The sequence below is a fragment of the Centroberyx affinis genome, unplaced genomic scaffold, assembly GCF_046629955.1.
Source record: "Centroberyx affinis isolate AG114_WGS23_722 - 3 ecotype Tasmania unplaced genomic scaffold, CSIRO-AGI_Caff_v1 ptg002987l_1, whole genome shotgun sequence".
NCBI lineage: Eukaryota > Metazoa > Chordata > Actinopteri > Beryciformes > Berycidae > Centroberyx > Centroberyx affinis.
The window spans coordinates 1-18,883 of record NW_027281093.1 but is presented as its reverse complement, the minus strand read 5'-3'; the positions used below and the strand labels follow the sequence as shown (position 1 = coordinate 18,883).

At 40.7% G+C, this 18,883-nt stretch overlaps 1 protein-coding gene across 1 annotated transcript; it reads right to left on the bottom strand.

Moving 5' to 3' along the window:
• Positions 1 to 1,026: 1,026 nt before the first annotated feature.
• LOC139658972 (cryptochrome-1-like) lies at positions 1,027 to 18,389 on the bottom strand (the record flags this gene model as incomplete). Its single annotated transcript, XM_071537180.1, has 12 exons — positions 1,027 to 2,755; positions 5,275 to 5,390; positions 7,743 to 7,838; positions 7,929 to 7,988; positions 9,164 to 9,277; positions 10,016 to 10,218; positions 12,087 to 12,238; positions 13,010 to 13,318; positions 14,218 to 14,358; positions 14,969 to 15,066; positions 15,565 to 15,752; positions 18,247 to 18,389. Coding segments are annotated over 12 exons (1,662 nt in total), but the record flags the coding sequence as incomplete, so codon positions are not given.
• Positions 18,390 to 18,883: the final 494 nt, after the last annotated feature.

The window sequence follows — 18,883 nt, the reverse complement described above, 5'->3', positions numbered from 1 at the left end:
AGCCTATACATGACAGTAAATTATGAAAATCGTAGAGTGTTTCTTCTCATTTCAGGAACCAAATAATTATACATTGTACAAAGCAAGGGTCAGCTATAACCTGATAATAATTTTTAATGTTTTAGTGAAGCTCTGTGCTCAGGGTGTTTTAACACTTATGTTTCATTCTGCCCACTGTATTGAGCCTTTCCAAAGGTCAGTGAAATCGAATTGCAATGTCCTAAATAATGCTTTCTTTCTTTTTGAATTTTAGCAGAGAAATGGTGTAAATGTTGAGCCATCACTCTGATTATATGGTCTTGAAAATGGACTCGCATTGGTCTGGTCTCGGTCTCGCCCCCCTTCGGTCTTGGTCTTGACTCGGTCTCGCCCCCCCCAAAGTCTTGGTCTTGACTCGGACTTGATATGCTCTGGTCTTGGTCTTGACTCGGTCTCGGTTTAGGTGGTCTCGACTACAACACTACTAACACTGCCAGTGTTAGGGTTTCCATTCCATAGAGCAAGGCACTAACACTGCCAGGGTTAGGGTTTCCATTCCGTAGAGCAAGGCACTAACACTGCCAGGGTTAGGGTTTCCATTACGTAGAGCAAGGCACTAACACTGCCAGGGTTAGGGTTTCCATTTCGTAGAGCAAGGCACCAACACTACCAGGATTAGGGTTACTATTCTCTGGAGCAAGGCACCAACACTGCCAGGGTTGGGGGTTCCTTTTCCTGTGTGCATCAATAGGTACAGCAAGACATTCCCTGTCTTGGTGGCAGAGTGTTTCAATCAACATTAAGAGTAAACATATATTAGCTAACAAGGTAACAGTACATACATACATACAGTATGTACAGTTTGATTGGTTAACTTGGTAGTTCAGCATCATGGTAGAGCATCCAGGAAGAAAACAACACAAAAGCCTCTTTGGAGCTCCACAAACAATTGATAATTGGCCTCAGAACATAATTTGTCAAATTAGTAATTTGATCAAATGTTTTTTAACTACCAAACCACATTTGAAAAGACACAACACTCAGGCATATCATTGGGACATTTAATGTCAGCTGAGTGGTATACATACAGAGAGCTAAGCTTCAACAGGAATACAGACCAGTATATTGTCCAACTTAAAATTTAGGTCATCATATACCATATGACATGTATTCCAAATGCTGAAAATGATAATCTGGTGAAAAACAAAAAAACAAAAAACAATGGAAAACAAAACAGAAGCAGTCATACTGTATACCGCCCCAAATAGATGAACAAAACAATTGTGTACAAAGGACATTCCTGCAAACTAAATGATGTGGTGAGAGGAAGTGGATTCTGAACAAAGGAAGACAACAGGGTCTTTAGCTGGTCCATAAGTGCATCGACCGTCCACTGGACAGGTGAGAATCTCTGACCTTGATCCGGCAACTGACAATCTAGACCAAGAATAACATTCATTCATTCTTATCCATTCATTTAGAAATCACATGGCAGGCTGGAATCATAACATAAAGATACAATGTTATATACAAATGAAGTAATGAACTATTTGGACAATTCCTATGAATGACATATTAGCAGAGGTGGGAGTAAGTCACACATATACAAGTCACACGTAAGTCTCAAGTCTTAACATCAAGTCAAGTCCCAAGTTATAGTGCTCCGAATCACTCAAGTCAATTCGAGTCCATGCTAAAAGTCAAGCAAGAAAAGTCAAGTCATTGCTCAGGTCAAGCAATTCACAAGTCATCTGCAATTCTAATGATCCAGCCCACAGTTCCCACAGTTTTCTTTTCACATTTAATGCAGTCCTTAATTCTGACAGCAAGTGTCACTTTGAGTGTATGAGTATGGAATAAATAGAGTTGTACATGCGTGACAGCGAGTTAAACAAAGAGTGAAAATGTCGCATCTTGGCATCATGGGTATAACGTAAAAGTCGACTTTGCCCTTTGCGTTTACCACTTTACTGGGCCACTACCTGTATTTACAATATTTCCAACAGCATTTGAAAGCAGCATCTGCTTGCTACAGTAGTGGCTGTGTGGCGCTGCAGAACAAGTGAAGCAGAACACTCCCTGTGCTATGTGGACAAACTTCACCAGTGTGCTCATGTGTGGGTGAAATACTCCTTTAACCCTTTGATGAATATGTTCTACTGAATCCCAACAAATTTTATGATTTTTGGAAATGTTTTGGCTAGTCTGCTGTCATTAGTAATTTTGTGTGCTTCACACACTACTGTTGCTCAGTTATGTCTGAACGAACACTAGCTAGCAAAGATGCAACTTCTCTTTTCATACAGTTAATATCTACAGCTAAAAGAAAAATGCAAACATTCAATAAAAAGGTCAAGTTCTTTCAAGTCATCTTTTGTAGGTCAGTCAAGTCCCAAGTAATGAATACCAAGTATTTTATTAAGTCTTACGTCATCGAATTTGGGACTTGCAAGTCACGTGACTCGAGTCCCCCACCTCTGCTTATTAGCCTGGAAGTTGAAATATCACAAAAAAGTTCAATTTGGAAATAACTGATTTTAAACTGCAGCCGAAATAGAAATGTCAACTGCCGTTTAGCCTATAAATCTCAAATGTTCATGTCCTTGTTTCCCTCAAAAATGTTCATTTTCCTATGGGAGCACAACATTTTTTGATACAAAACAAAATTTATTTTCTTTTTGATAAATCCCCTATGTACATTATGTAAATTGTCTATCATTGACAGAAGCACAGTCTAGGACGACATGGCCATTCTCTCCTCCTGTTGACCAGCACTCTGAAACACAAAGAAAAAGCTGCAAGAATTACACATAGTACAATAATAAACAGTAATGATAATCAATTGGTTTAAGGTCGCCTCTCCACAAGTTGGTCTGTTAACATACAATATGTGAGCTAGCTACTGGAGACACTACTAGAGAGTAACACTGTATGGAAACTGCTGGGGCCCTAAACTCACTTCGGCAGTATTTCTGAATGCAACAGCTAGCCATAAAGAATGCTTGCAACCTGATACCACTATCACTGTGTGAGTTATTCAGCCACACAGAAATTTCAACAGAATGTCCTCCTTACAGATATCCATAATCACAAATCATGTCCAAGTTTGAGAAAAAAACCCCAGACAATTTTGTTCTGAGATTATGTAAAGTCCCAATCTATCAACCAAGCAGCAAGAAAAGGGTAGCAACAGAAATATGTGGAGAGAATCTCCATTTTCAGGTTGACAGTGCTCTTTATTCAAAGACTGACTATATGTGACAGCTAAACATAAACTGTTCATAAACAATACATTGAAATCAATCTGTTTTTCATGAGCCAGGATGCCAAAGTCTTAGTGTGGCCAAATCTAGACACACACTCTTTGATACGAAATTTCATATTTAGCTTCTGAAATATGTTTGATTTCACATCACTTGTCTTCTAGTTGTGCTAAAAGACTGAAATCTGCATTTAAGAAAGTGTGACTGGATTTGGCATTGGCAAGTCTAATGGTACGTTCAGACTATGGGCTACAAAGCGACAGGAAGTCATTCGTTTTCAATGGGAGCCAGCGACACGACGCTACAAACGGCAGAGCGTAAAATGTAGCGATAGTGTAGTATGTTATTATTGTTTACTTGATGAATTAGAAGAACAAGAATATGCCAAATAAAATAAAAAGAGACAAATGCAACACTATGACAGTCTGACTATGAGTTGGTGCACCCAGCGTGACGATGACATGAACCGTCAGCGAACACCTGGGCAACACTTTTCTGCTCTGTTGGCAACAGTGTAGCTTGGTACGCCAGATCGTTCTGTAGCTTTTGTAGTCCGTAGTCTGAACGCACCTTAACAGATTACTCATATTAACACGCATTAAAGGATAACACTGGTGTAATTTTATTTTTTTCCTATCGCCATTAGTGCCCATGAAAAGTCAACACATCAATGCATTTGCCACAGTCAGAAGCTACTACTGTTTGTTCTACTGCAGGTTTGCCTTACTTCCCAGAAGTCATAGGCTCCCATTATTTAAAAAAATCCATTAAAAACACCTCCGAGTGCTACCTTGACTAACGTACCAACTTGACCAATCAGACTGTGCAGTTGGAACTACCTGTTGTATAATATTTTTGAAAACAATATCCCCTTTTCACTGACCCCAAAAGCCCAAGGACTTTGGTCCAGGGACTTAAGCAAGGGGCTAAACTTGTTAACATGTTTCCACTGAACAACCCTTTTCCTGCGCAACCATGAAAACTACACAACTGTTTGTCAACAAACATGGCAGGCAACGCTGCTATCAAATTTACAGTCTGTACGTTAACATTACTTTTAAAGGTCCCATATTGTGGAAAATGTGATTTCCCTTGCCTCTTTGACTATAAAGGAGTTGGATGTGCTATCTAAACATTGTGGAAGTACCAAGACGCACGCTTCCGTAACTTTGTGGCGTCACAAAGGTACGCTCATTATCATTTGTCCTCCAACAACACCAGCTTTTGTAGGAAATAATCGACTAACAAAGCGTTTTTTCAAAGTGGTTGAGCGGGTGCCATTGTTTATTTACGGAGAGTTTTCACTACCTGTAGCTGCCGGGGCTGTGGTGTCTCGCATTTCACTCTCGAAGCGGTTAGCCAATCAGAACAGAGGCTTGTTAATATTAATGAGCCTTAAAGACACAGGAACAAAAACATCCTGTTCTTGGTAAGGCTCAGAGAGGTGCTGGAAAATGTGTAAAAATGGATTGAGAGTTTTTTTGGTACACGACACTACACAAACAGTTTATAATAAAACATAAAACACACAAAGTGCTTTTTGATTCATATCTGATTATTTAATAGGTGTTCTGGGGAACGTAATGGCAACTGGTAAGGGCCTAGACTCGCCTCTGTTTGTTTAATGTTAGTCCTTTACTGCTGTGTGATTTATACTTTCAAAGCAAATGATAGCTAACGCTAATTAGGCTATTTTCTAGACAGCTAATCCCCCTGTGTAAAAAAAAAAATGCAATGACATATAAGCACCAGGGCCACGACTTTGGCCATGAGGATTTGGAGGGTGAACTAGAAGGGCTGGAGTTCCTGGACAAGCCCAGTTTTGGCCTTGGCCAACCCAGTGGAAAGGGATCAAGAACTCTGGTACTAAGTTCAAGCACCACGTTTGGCCCTAAGTGGGAGCCTATGACTTCTGGAAGGTAGGGCAAACCTGTAGTAGAACAGACAGTTGTTGGCAATAATAGCGATAGGAAAAAACTACACTGGTGTTATCCTTTAAACAGCAGCTCCTGTTCAGGCTGTTCCTACTGACTTGTTTGTTTTGCCGTTGAACTTTGAAGGCAGACGAGGAGTCGATGTCGACGCCCACTTCCTGTTCGGCCTCGCGCTCCCTCTTCCCAGAGCCTCCAACGCCGAGAACACAAACACCTGAACACAGCACAGTTACACTGGACATCTGATCTGATACAATGCACCAGGTTATACCAGTTAAGGTTATACCAGTTTTTAAAGGAATAGTTCACCCAAAAATGAAAATTCAGTCATTATCTACTCACCCCCATGCCAGTAGAAAATCAGGTAAAGTTTGTTAGTCCATACACAGTCTTCAAAAAAGACTTGAGATATGGGTGCTCACTTATTGCATTTAACATAAATACAAAGTAATTGGTTTAAAACAGTATTTCTACCTGTTTAAAATCTCGCGCCTTTATTTTGAAGGCTAAACGGCCAAACCTGAATTCGCCTTTCTGGTAATTGGAGCTAGTCTTACCTATCTAGGCCGGGGTGCGCGCAAACGTGACGTATTTTGAAAACAACAGATAGAGTGATGATCTCAGCTAAATAATGGTGTAAATGTTGGTCTTTTCAAGTCACTTTGGGATCTTTTGGCTTCAAGGGACTTGGATTATGCTGGATGAAGCCATTTTATGGTTGTTTTCCGTTATTTTTTGAAGACTGAAGACAGGTCTCCAGCAACTTCAGTTGTTTTGGAGAACGCTGCAACGTACTTCGGCTGGTAAGCCCCGGACTGTTGTATGGACTAACTTTACCCGATTTTCTACTGGCATGGGGGTGAGAAGATAGTGATTTTTTTTTTGGGGTGAACTATTCCTTTAAAATGAAACCCCATTAAGTCAGACTTTTTCACTTTGATTTGCATAATGTAAAAGCAAAAGGCTACTAAATTCTGACAATGTAATCGTGGTTTTAATTGCTCTAATTAGTATCACTTCGATTCATTTCATGGCAAATTAACTTTGCACTTAAATCTTAAAACAGTCAGAGATTATCAGAGATGTACACACAACCAAGATTGTTTACCATTTTAAATGGTGTCAGAAATGAGCAGCCTTTTGCTTTTACCTTGAGTTTGCTGGTTACTATATCCAGATAAATGTTTAAAAGGTCTGATTTAATGGGTTTTTAATTTCAGGTTTCAAGGCAATAAAAACTCATGGATGCAAACTCATGGAGAGTGAAAAAGGTGACAGATACCAGGGCAGACACAAAACTACTCAGAAATCTTAAGTGCCCTATTTTGGGATCAAAAAGGCGACTGTCACCTGAAGGTGACTAGTTTGCATCCCTGAAAACTAGAACATTTGAGAGTGTGTACTGCATGTGAAATATGTAATCTATTACAGGATTTGGGGTCAATGTACAGCATTACAGCACACAACATTGTGTGTTATGATAATCATCAGAGTTTCTACCACGGCCTGGGTCAATACTTGATTCTGCTTGGCTTTAAGGATTTCAGATTACAGCTCTGATGTGTCCTCTCACCATTGGAAATGAATGTGATATCAGAATGCAACTGTGAGATGTAGGATCATCGTAACTGTCATCAAACTGTTTGCTCTGCTGCAGCTGAATTTATAAATGTTATGAATTATTCTGCCGAGTGAAGGTCTTGCTGAAAGTCAGCCGTGAGTAAAGCACTATGCTTCAGGTTGGGTATTCTTCATCTCTGCGTCAGGGATTATTCTTCCAAAACTGCACATTACATTGTGCATTATAGCTTACATATACAGTAATACACAATATACAGTAGGTATGAATTGCATTTATATTAACATGTTTAGAGCTTTTGTTTCTATTTGTAGAGTAATAATATGTCGGAATGGATTATAAGCATGTTCAACTGGGATGAATATGGCTGCTGTCATTTGAAAATGTTCATCCTCTAACTGCTTTTTATGTTTCTTCAGTTAGAAGTTTACATAGGACATACAGTATGGTACAGCAAATGACCGCAGGCTGGATTTGAACCCGGGTCTCTGTGGGAAGGACAGCCTTATGCTGTACACGCCCTACTCGGTGAGCTACTGAGGCACCCAAATTTAAGCCTAAAGTTAATAAATTAGTAAATCTAAGACCAAAGTTGCAACTGAGATAAAGGTGAAAATTAAAATACAACTTAACTGTAAACTGTCTGAGGTCCACATGACTGTGCTGATTTCTCACCAGAAAAAACTGTGCAAAAAGAAACACCTCTAATACCTCCAACACTGACTTCAAGGCTGTAAGGCCTTGAGTTTAGACAATATAATTTAAGACAGTTTAAGGCTTTTTCAGGACCTGCAGACACCCTGTATTGCATGAAGGGGGGCTTCTACAATGGCTACCACTGTAAAGCCTCTTGTATAATCTCAAAAACATTATAGTCAACCTGAGAATAGAAATAGAATCCTGAAAATATGAACATTTTTCTCATTATCTTAAAACTATTTAGAGACAGGACATTTTAATCCAACAGCAGTGTTAATCATGAAGTACCTGGATGCTGAGGCACAACAAACGCTTGGATACTCTCAAAATGACAAGCCTCCTTATTGGTCATTCCTCCATGTTCTACGCTAGATGTACGGCCATCTGCAATGTCAAAAAATATGGAGGTGAGGATGGAGAATGGAGAGTGGCTCTGGAAATGTGCTAGGCAGCCTGAGGGCTGTTGGTTCCTACTTGGTCCTGGCCGGAGCTTCAGTCCACTGGGTCCTGCCTGCTCTTTGGTCTGCCTATGGCCTGCAGACAACAAGCAAGGAAGGACTGGAGGTCAAACAGGTGTTTGTGGGCTGGTAAAGATAATAACAAGACAGTTTAATGCTACGTTCACATTGTGTTAGTATGGAGTCAACCGGATTGTCATTGTTTTGAGTAGATGGTAAACTCCACCAGTGCCAACACCTGGCACCTGCAGATGCAACTTGGCAACAGAGTTTTTCACCTTGTTAGCCAATTCCCCATATCACAAATGTAAAATATATGTATTTTTTTTTTAATTTTCTTGTACTTTTATATCAAACTCCTATTTTTACATTTTAGTGGTTACTTCATGGCGTACATAACAACATCAGGCCTAGATAAAAAAACCCAATAATAACATCACTGATTTTGACAACCTCCCCCTCCCCCTTTTATATAAATCCTGCAATCCACAACTTTCACAGTGACAGTGTCAACATGGTACAGTGGTGAAAAACCGGTTTCCTTTTCCTAAGACACCATGGCTGTGTCCCAGCTTAATTTATTCATTTTGAAGAATCAGAAACTTGTGAAGCTCAATATTATGAACAAAGCACTGAGTCACTTTCCATTTTGGTCTGGTCTGATCCCTCAACTTTTGAACAATCTCTCCCTGCGTTATGTCCCAACCAGAAACATGACAAATGATGGAGGCAACACACCATCAAAATGCTGTTTCCTTGTGACTTTAACCTAGTGAAGACAAACCAGATGTTGACAAATCTAGCAAAATGGATATAGCCACATACGTTTGTCCATCTGCTCTACTTGTCTTCTCTTCCAACAAAGATAAAGCAAGCAGGAACTTTCTTTTTCTGACTAATATCTTGAAATCCAGGAAAAAAAGATTCTGGTTTGGCTGAGATATTCCAATTACCTGCTTTGGCTTCCTATTAATTTGCAGTAGGTAATCATATCTAATAATTTCTGCAAAATATATCTCTGAGACATTTTGAAATGAAATGAAACACTGAAAATGTCATGCAGTCATGCAGTGCTATGCAACAGATCAGTTTTTATGCATGGCTGACCCTATCAAAATCACAATGGTGAAGGCAGTGTGCCATTAAGGTTGACTGACATCCTGTGATAGCCACCAGTACTGCCTTTTCTACGCCAATGTGAACACAGCAGCAACGTTAACATTCAGGATGATATCTTTCTACCCTGTTTACCATGATGTCCGTTGGTCCCTCGCTGTTTCTTACTGGTAACAGGCAACGCCACAGCTCGGCATCCGTTGACATTCAAGTCCTCAAAGGGCTCCGATGGCACAGCCGCCAACAAGCCTGTCAGAGGCACAGGAATGAAGAATGGGGCTGAATATCTGCACAGCAACTAAAAAACACAGGGAATTATAGCTGCTGCGCAGCGGTGAGTCGGGGCTGGGCATTTTGAGGAGGTAGAGGAAGAAGAAGAAGAAGGAGGAAGAGGAAGAAGAGGAGGAGGAAGACAAATGAGAAATACATAAGGGTCCATCAGCAGACCTGTCCGGACCAAAATTATCATTAAACCTTGAAGTAATCACGAGTCTCTAATCCACACAGCACAATGCCTAAGTAGATATAAGCATTTACATTCTGAAGCACCCGGGGCTCGAACTCACAACCTTTGCCACCAATGGCAAGTCTTGATTGTGTTGAGCTACCTGAGAAGTGGGATCATTAGAGGAGGCTTCACAGTAGAACTTAGGCAACCACAAGGGTGCAGGATAACAGCTGTCCATGCATTTACAGACAGATTTGCACAAAACTTGGTATGAAGGTTGGTTATGGACCAAGGAAGAACTAATTAACTTTTCATGTCAATTGGCCAAAAGGGGCGTGGTTTTGGGCGTGGCATATCACCAAAAGGTGGTTGTCAGACATGCGGAGATCTTTTTTAACAGTGCATTATGTTTTGTTTGCACAACATGTTTTATTCCTTGCACTTGTTCCTTGTTGTGAAGCACTTTGTAACTTCGGTTTTGAAAAGTACTGAAGTTGATCATTATTATTATTATTATTATTATTAATAATGTTCCTTACTGAGCCCTCTGTATCGTGAAAGCTGCTGGTAGATCTGCCTCATCCTCTCGATGTTGAGCCGACTGGCCTCGGCGTGGTTCACCATGGGTTTTGGATAGTCCTGGCCAACCAAACAGTGAGCTGAACGCTGAACCTCTTCCGGTGCATTCCACGGGTCGTAGATGTACTTGGCTGGGAAATCTCTTAGCACAGGTAAGTAGCGTCTGGAAGCACAGGGAGAGATTACAACCGCAGTGCCCCATTACAATGGCTGATTAGCTTCATTTCATACTGCTGTAGGCCACATGGGTCTAAATGTTGGGGGAATGTATTAAGAACTCTATCCATATCACCTTTTCCTTGTCACTGATTGCATCCCATTGAATGTTATGGAGGGATAATTAACTAGCGGAATGCCTTGTTTAAACTTGAATTAGATTGATATATCAGGCTGCTACTGGCCTTTTATTAAAAATCAGATCTGGTCCAGTCACTGTGGTTCACCTCTGATATGATGGAGGTTCCTCCCTGACCACAGCTAGTCACTATATTTTATTATTGTTATTTTTAAAGCAGATGTTTAACCAGAAATCATTCTAGTTTACTCAACTGTCTGAAAGCTGCAATGAAACTTCCTCACCCTGCCCTAAGGAGCTCCTAACCCACCTAAAAGAATTGCATTACTATGGCTTTCCATGGAGAGTTTTACTGTCTCATGAATGGTCCAAATGCTGTTTCAGAGGCTTTTCCACCCTGACTGAGGGAAACACTCGTACTCAATAGTAATTTTCAGTTCAATTCAGAAGATATTGAAAATAGACACAAAATATTAGATATTGGCAGCTTCAATTAAATAAAAAAATATTGGTTTTGGCTTTCAAAGTATCATATCAGTCGAACTCTAGTTTAGACCCATCCAACAATGTTAGATAAGTAATAATTATTTTTTTCTTTTAATTCAGGCATTTTATGCTTTATTAGACAGAGATAGTGTGAGAGAGAGACAGGAAGGTATGGGAGAGAGCGAGGGGAGGACATGTAGCAAATGACCACGGGCCGGATTTGAACCGGGTTGCTGTGGGAAAGACTGAGCCTTATGGTACGTGCTCTACTCGGTGAGCCACCGGGGCGCCCTTATTTATGTTTTTAATTAATTTTTTATTTTTAACACATTTCTGCTTTACTTGAAAGCATACAGAGTAGAGTGACAGGAAAGCTGGGAGTTATGGAAAAACAATAACATGCAAAAAAGGTCCCCCAGCTGGATTGGAACTCACAACATGATGAGTGCATGGCCCACTGAACAACCAGGATGCCACAGATCAGTGGTCATTCTTAGCAAAGTCCAGTGAAACCAGTTGGATTTCACCAGCTCTCTTTTCTATTCCCAGTCTATAATATCACCAGTCAACAGAAAGCATGATCCAGACTTTAGTCCCGCAAGATCAAGACTAGATAAAGAAGAGTTTCTCACTGAGTGTCTCTCAAAGCTTTCTATTAAAGGCATCTTCCATCGTAGCCCAACTAATCCAGGCCACATAGGCCAGCGGATTTTACGTACCTCTAGAATATATCCATCTGCATTTATTATTTTCACTGTCTCTATAGTTTCATATTATGTACATTATACTGTACTTTATTAACTATTTTCTTTGATTTCCTTGGCACTATTCCACCAATTGCTGCTGTGGCACATGAATTTCCCCAAGGGGAATAAATAAACTGTAAATAAACCAGTAAACTGATATCTTATCTTATCTTAAATGGATTTTCCTCAATATCTGCTGAAAGGACCAAGTAAGGGTCAAGTAATACAATGGCCAAAAAAAGGTTTAAGCTACAGATAAAATCAGCTGTGGGTGTGTATTTCTGTGTGTGTGAAGCGATTGTGTACCAAGTTGTATGTAAGTCACAAAGAAGTACTGAATAATTGTTTAGACTAGACTTCTTATAATTTCCCTACATTTTGATCTTCTGTGCTTCACCTTACAGGGTGGTTTGTGTGTGTGTGATGACAGTATTCATGTATACATGCATGTGCACTGTATACATGCAGGCAGTCATGCATATGTACATGCAGATGAGTGTCTACCTGATGTAGTCTCCATTGGGGTCTATGCGTCGTCCAGCGCCAACAGGACAGTAGCAGTGAAAGAACTGCTGGAAGAAGGAGCTGCAGGAGTGACACATCCAGCTGCCAGCGTTCACACTCCAGTCTGCATCCAGTAACAGCTCCTCAAACACCTTAGAACACAGACACTGGTTGTTATGGCCACCATATGCTTGCTGTGCAAACAAATTCCAGAAGCGCCTCATTGCCTTCGAACTTCCAACTAGTGGAATTCTTCACATGCCAGCCCACACTGTGGCCGTCTGTAATTGGTCACAAATATCATGATTGGTTGGGGGTGCCGTGGAAAAGCACCTTGTTTTCTTTTTCTGGTTCATTACCTTTGATTGAACATCTTGGGGTCAACACTTGGGCTCAGTTTGATGAGCTTGTTAGAGGATTTCTGCACCTTTCTGACCGGCTTCTAAACCTGACCAGCCTTTTTCACTTGTTCAACCCAGCCGCTGTTGCTGTGTTTCTCAGAATTTTTGTAATTAGTGTGCTTGCTGTAGGCAAACCACACTATTACTATTCTCTTTTTTCTGGCAGACATTTTTTGGCACCTTTCTTCGTCTACAGTTTTTACGTTACATAGACATATCATACATAAAAGTGCGAGTGTTTTTCTAAGAGATCTGTCTCGAGGTTTCGGAGATATTAACTATACATCTAAGCTGATACTTATATCTGATCTGGCAACCTCCTCCTCTTCTACCTTTATGCCTTCCTTCTCCTCCTCTATCTTTATACCTTCTTCCTCCACCTCCTGCACCTTCATGCCTTCCTCACTCTTCCACTACCTTCAGGCCATCCTCCTCCTCTTTCTCTGTCTCTTCCTCTACCTTCATGCCTTCCTCTTCCTCTAGTTTCATGCATTCCACCTCCTCCCACTGCTCCTCCTCTACCTTCATGCCTTCCTCCCAGCTGATCCACAGGTCTCCTCTGGTCAGGAAACAGGCCACAGCATGTCTGGCCAGGTGGTGGATCCAGCCCTCCTGCCTCAGTTGGGTCATGATGGCGTCAATCCAGGGGAAGCCAGTCTTGGCCTCTGCCCACTTGGCCAGCACCTCTGGGTTTTTGTCCCATGGAATGCGGATGCAAATGGGGTTGCCCTCCATCTTGTCAAACCGCGGGTTGTTGGTGGCCGCTGTATAGAAGAACTCGCGCCATAGCAGCTTGTCATACAGCGAGATGGGCGGGCTGCCATGCTTGACCTGTCCATGTTGGCATTGAGGTGGAGAGGAATAAACACAAAGTGGAAGTGTAGCCGATTAGTGTAACTTAATACAACTAATGTAGCAAACACTAGGGTTCGACTGATATGGATTTTTGAAGGACCATACTTAATTTTTATTTTAAGCTGCCAATTGCCAATATTATATATATATATCAATATTCATGCCAAACGTATTAAGGTCCAGATTCACTAAGATTGCGTTGGGAGGGCAATTTGTACATCTCAGCTGCTTGAGTTAAGAGCAATTTTCTTTTTATTCACAAAGAAATTTCTGAAAATTAATTTGTGGTGCAAACAAGCCCTGGAAAAGAGCACTACAGAAGCAAATCGCCGTAAATAGCTGTTAGACTAATCCACCAAGACTGCCACCCTACCGCTCTAAAGCCCCTTTGTAATTTGAGTGTTCTCTGATCTGATCTGCTGTGGGAACGACACGGTGCTAGACCCCTCCGGTCTGTTTGATCTTTTTGCCACCTTTCTTTAGATCTTCAATTTGCATGGTATCGCCTACAAATAACTATTATGTGGCCAGAATAATGACATTTACATATAATTTACATATGCATGACCATGACACGCACAAAGAGGCTTTATTTCTTGATCAGCGCTATTGGACACGCTTTATACGCATTGCCTACGGTTTGTGAATAGCATGGCTTTCTGATTTGGTCATTTTGGTGATATGGCATGCTTGAGGGCCTCAGTGTTTCCGCCATAATTTTATTTCTGTCAGGGTAGAAAAGCCTCTGAAACATTATTTAGATGATTGAATCAATGTCCAATTCAAAATAAAGTAATAGAGCTTGACATTATTACTGCCTTAGGTGAGAAGCGTTCTGAGTGTTCTGTGTATGAGTGTTTGTGTGTGTGGTGTACCTTGTTGTAGAGCTCAGCCAATTTTCTGTAGAAGAGGCGACAGGACAGGCAGCCAAAGCGGAGGTAGGGGCTGAGCCCCAGTGGGCTGGGCAGCAGAGGACTGGAGTTCAGCTTCGGACACTTAAAATTCACCTGCCAAGCCTAGAGGAGCAGGACACCACAGAGACTGAAGCGTTCTGCTCAAACTACACACTAAAGCTGGGTAATGCCCAGGACCGTTAAGATACAATACCATATCAATACTCTGGGTCACAATATGATATTTCACACAGTACTGATATAATATACAGTAAATAAACAGAAATTTGTAGTGAATTTACAAAACGTATACAGTGTATCTTATTAGTATTGTGATACATAAAGATGTACATTATTTTTATTTATTCTGAGACATTTTGAAAACCGATTTTAGTATTTCTAGTCCTCCATATTCCCTTTGCCAAGGAGGTTCTGTGTTCACCCTGTTTGTCTGTCTGTCAGCACAGATTTTCACTTGATTTTGTGGACAAATAGACCTTCGGCCGAGGAACAACTGATCATATTTTGGTGGTGATCTGGATCTGAAATTTCTGCCATTAGACAATTAAGTAATGCTAGCAAGCTGACTGTTTTCACATGTGACAAGTTCAAAAGCATTAGCCTCAGAGTTTAACTGACTGTTGACATGCTTTAAGAAAATTCAGGCCTGCGTGTTTGGAATGGAGATATTATATGTGGGGTGTGTGTGTGTGTATGTGTGTGTGTGTCATACAGTAGACAAATCAGGGCCCAGTTGTCTCTCTATTCTAGCCAGGGCTTCAGTCTCTCCACCGGGCCACACTGCAGGACCCAAACCCTCAGTATCAAAACCTGCCAAGGGACACACAAAAAATACACTTAATATAAATATCAGAATAGCTGGTATCATTTTCCAACACTCAAATCATTCCTAGTCTATATTAGGGTTGGTCCAATATGGGTTTTTGAAGGCCAGTACAAATATTTTTGTAATGAAGCAGCCATTAGCCAGTATTTTGTGCCAATATTCTTAAAAGCTGCGCTAGGCAAGATTGTAATTTAATAATCCACCAGTCTATCAGCCTAAATCAGGGAGGTCTAAATCACATGGAGCTGCAGCAGAAAAGGCCATTCCAGTAAAATCCTCCCACATGACACTGGAATGATTTCTCAAGTCAAACATCTGATATAAAAAAAAAAAAAAAAACATAGGGCCAATATCAGCCCCATATATCAGCCTAACCTTTGTCTTTATCACTTGTAAATGTTGCACTTGGGGACTTTTAATAATCAGTCAATCAATCAATCAATCCATCAATCAATCAATCAATCAATGTATTTTCATCATACCCAGCTCTTCTAGTAGTGGGACACTGTACTTGTCCTTTTGCCCCTCCTTGGTGATGGGGGTGATGCAGGTCACCATGTTAGCCTGGGTCAGTGGCTCCACAGGAGGGTCTGGGGGGGGCATGGAGGACACCAGGGTCTGAAAACGCTTGTAGGTTAATGGAGGGTGGCCACCGTTTAGCTCAATGATCCTGGGGGAGGACAAAAAACAGATTTCCATTGACTTCTCTAAGAAATGTAGGCCTACTGTATATCAACATTAAGGCCCAGACCTACTAAAGGTTTGCGCCAGTGCAAATCGCATTGCGGGTGCTAAAACTTGTTTTCTGATCTACCAAGACAGCGCAAAGGGCATTTGCGCCTGAAATCATGGGTTGCTCTATGTGTGCCGTTTTTTGCGGTTTGGTCTAATTGCATATGCATTTGTAGGTATTCCAAGGTTACACAATAAAACATACCAAACAGTACAAAAAAAGAAAATACTAAAATATGTACAATAAAAAAAGGTCGCTACCTTGGTATAATAGCTGTAAACAAATGGCATCACCCTGCACTGTTAATGCCGCTGATATTCCTTTACAAAATGCAAAGGCATTAGTTAATCTTTTCTTCTTTTGCAAAATGAAAAGAATCTAAACCTAAAACTTGAACTCCTAAAGGAGACGATCTCCCACATGAAATCTTACATTAGCCCTCCTGATTTTGTTTAAAGCAAATTGCTCAAAAGATGTTTTTAAAGCTGTTGGCCCTATCATTTTATGTTAACAGCTCTCTGACTTAAGTTTCAACCCCTTCTTAAGAAACCTAACTTGTCCTTTTTGAATCTTTATTTGAAAAACTTCCAGTCTGGTTTTAGGACTGCTTCATAGCACTCAGAATGCTCTCCTAGGGTTAGAACGTCCTTTAACATTTGGTGCAGGGGATTGTGTAATTTTTTTTTTTTTTTTTTAGACCTCAGTGCAGGCTCAGTCAGCTATCCTTTTCTCTCTATACATGCTGCCCATTATCTAGAAGAATAATTTTTTTTTTCTAAGATAATTTTTTTGGAATTTTAGCCTTTATTTGATAGTTCACAGTGGAGAGAGGGGGATGACATGCGGCAAAGGTCAGGACGTCGCGGTTATGCGTCTTAGACCACTGAGCCACAAGGACACCCATCCAGAAGCATAATGTGTCATTTCATTGCTATGTAGATGTCCCACAGCTAAACCTCCCCTTGAAGCCCAGCAACCCCAACTGTCTTGACAGTCTGCATGACTACCTTTTAGATATTAAGAGCTGGATGTGTAACACATTCCTCCAACTTAATGGTGATAAATCATAAATTATTCGTTTCGGTCCTCCTGAGCAGACTGGGTATTTTATCATCCAATGTGACACCTATAGCTAAAAAGCCAGGGGCGTTCTTTGACTCCAATTTACCTTTTGATGCACAGGTTAAAAGGGTTGTGCAGTCGTGATTTCTGCAGCTGAGAACTATTTCCAAAATGAAACCACTACTATCCTCAGCTGATTTGGAGAAGGTCAGTCATGCATTTATTTCCTCTCACATAGATTACTGCAACTCTCTTTACTCCTGCGTTAACCAAAAGTGCCTGTCATGGCTGCAGCTTGTTCAGAATACTGCCATAAGGGTGTCATGCACTGGCTGCCTGTTAGTTTTAGAATCAATTTTAAGATTTTACTAATTACTTTTAAAGCACAGCATGGTTTAGCACCTAGCTACATCTCTGACCTTTTTACTCCCTACAAGCCAGACAGCACCCTGTGGTCCTCGGCCAAAGCCTTCCTGTCTGTTCCACAGTCTAGATCAGTGATTCTCAACCTTTTCATATCAAGGACCCCTAATTTAGTCCACATTAAGGCCACGAACCCCCATTTGATGAGATTTTGTCTCTCGGACCCAAATCAGAGAATATTTTTATTTTTAGATATGATTTTGTCCAGAATTTCACTTCTATCTGTAGAGTAGGTAGAGCGATAACAGTGAAACTATGACCAAAATAGTCATGCTTCTACATTCTCTAATTGTGTTAACTTCTTGTAAATTAAATAAAGGTGTTTAACAATTGATCAATTTGCTGGGGACCCCTTGGAACCATGTAGAGAACCACTGGTTTAGACTGAAGACCAAAGCAGATCGGGTGCTCTCCAAAAGAGCCCATATATTGTGGGACAACCTGCCTGAGCAACTAAGGCTAGCTAAATCACTTCAGTCCTTTCAATCTCTTCTTAAAACTGATTTTTCTAAAGATAGATTCTTAACTTTTTTTTTTATTATTGATTGATTCATTATTGACTATTATTGTCCTGTTTTTTATGTTGTCATGTTTTGCTCTGTAAAGCAATTTGAAAACCATGTTTTTGAAAAATAAAAAAATAAAGTTTATTATTATTGTTGAATTGAAAGTAACTGCCTCTGCCTTTACAATATTATTTTTCAGTGCTGTTGTTTGGGATGCTTTTTTCATTTCAATTGAAGGGCTATATAAATAAATGAATTTGAACTTGAAATTGGATGCAGTGCATTTTGTGGCACTGCCCTCTGCACTTCAAGTTGAACATGTTCATTTTGGCTGTGCCACATATTACGTTTATACAGAAATTACCTCTCAAAAGAGAGGTGCTGACTGACCCAAATAAACTGTCATGCTGACACACACACACATACACACACACACTCACTTGTCCAGGTCATAAAGTGTGTGCGAGATGCGTACGAAGACCTCCACCCCCGCTTCAGAGGCCAGCTTCCTGATGGCAGCATCCCTCTCCTTGCCAAAGGGCTCTGAGTCACACTCAAATGTCAGACGACTGATGTTCCACTCCTGCATCAGCACAGAGCAGCAAATCATGGAAACATGATAGACAAGACTCATTTTCACAACCATTCCTCATTTCACAGCCCTTTCTGTCTGTTGTTGTCCTGTCTCTGTATGCATATCATCAAGAAAATATGCCAATCACAATTCCAGGTTCATGCAGCCACAGAAATGTTATTTATGACAACTGATGCAACTGGGGGGCAACAGCTTTGACAATAATTTGCATGATATTCCCAGTTGTTACCGTCAGCTTCCTACTGTGGTCTGCATGCATGACATGACTGCATGCATGACATGACTGTTTACAGTTGATACCATGGCAATGACAAGTGTATGGGACTGCCGTAAACCAGACTTGTCATAATCTCACTGTTTCCTTAAACAGTGGATGGTGCATGCTTACAAGCATCGGTAAGTGGAATAAGCCGTTTTTGGAACAAATTTTAACACTCCATGTTGTATACAATTCGGCAGAGTTCCTAAATATGAAATGTAAA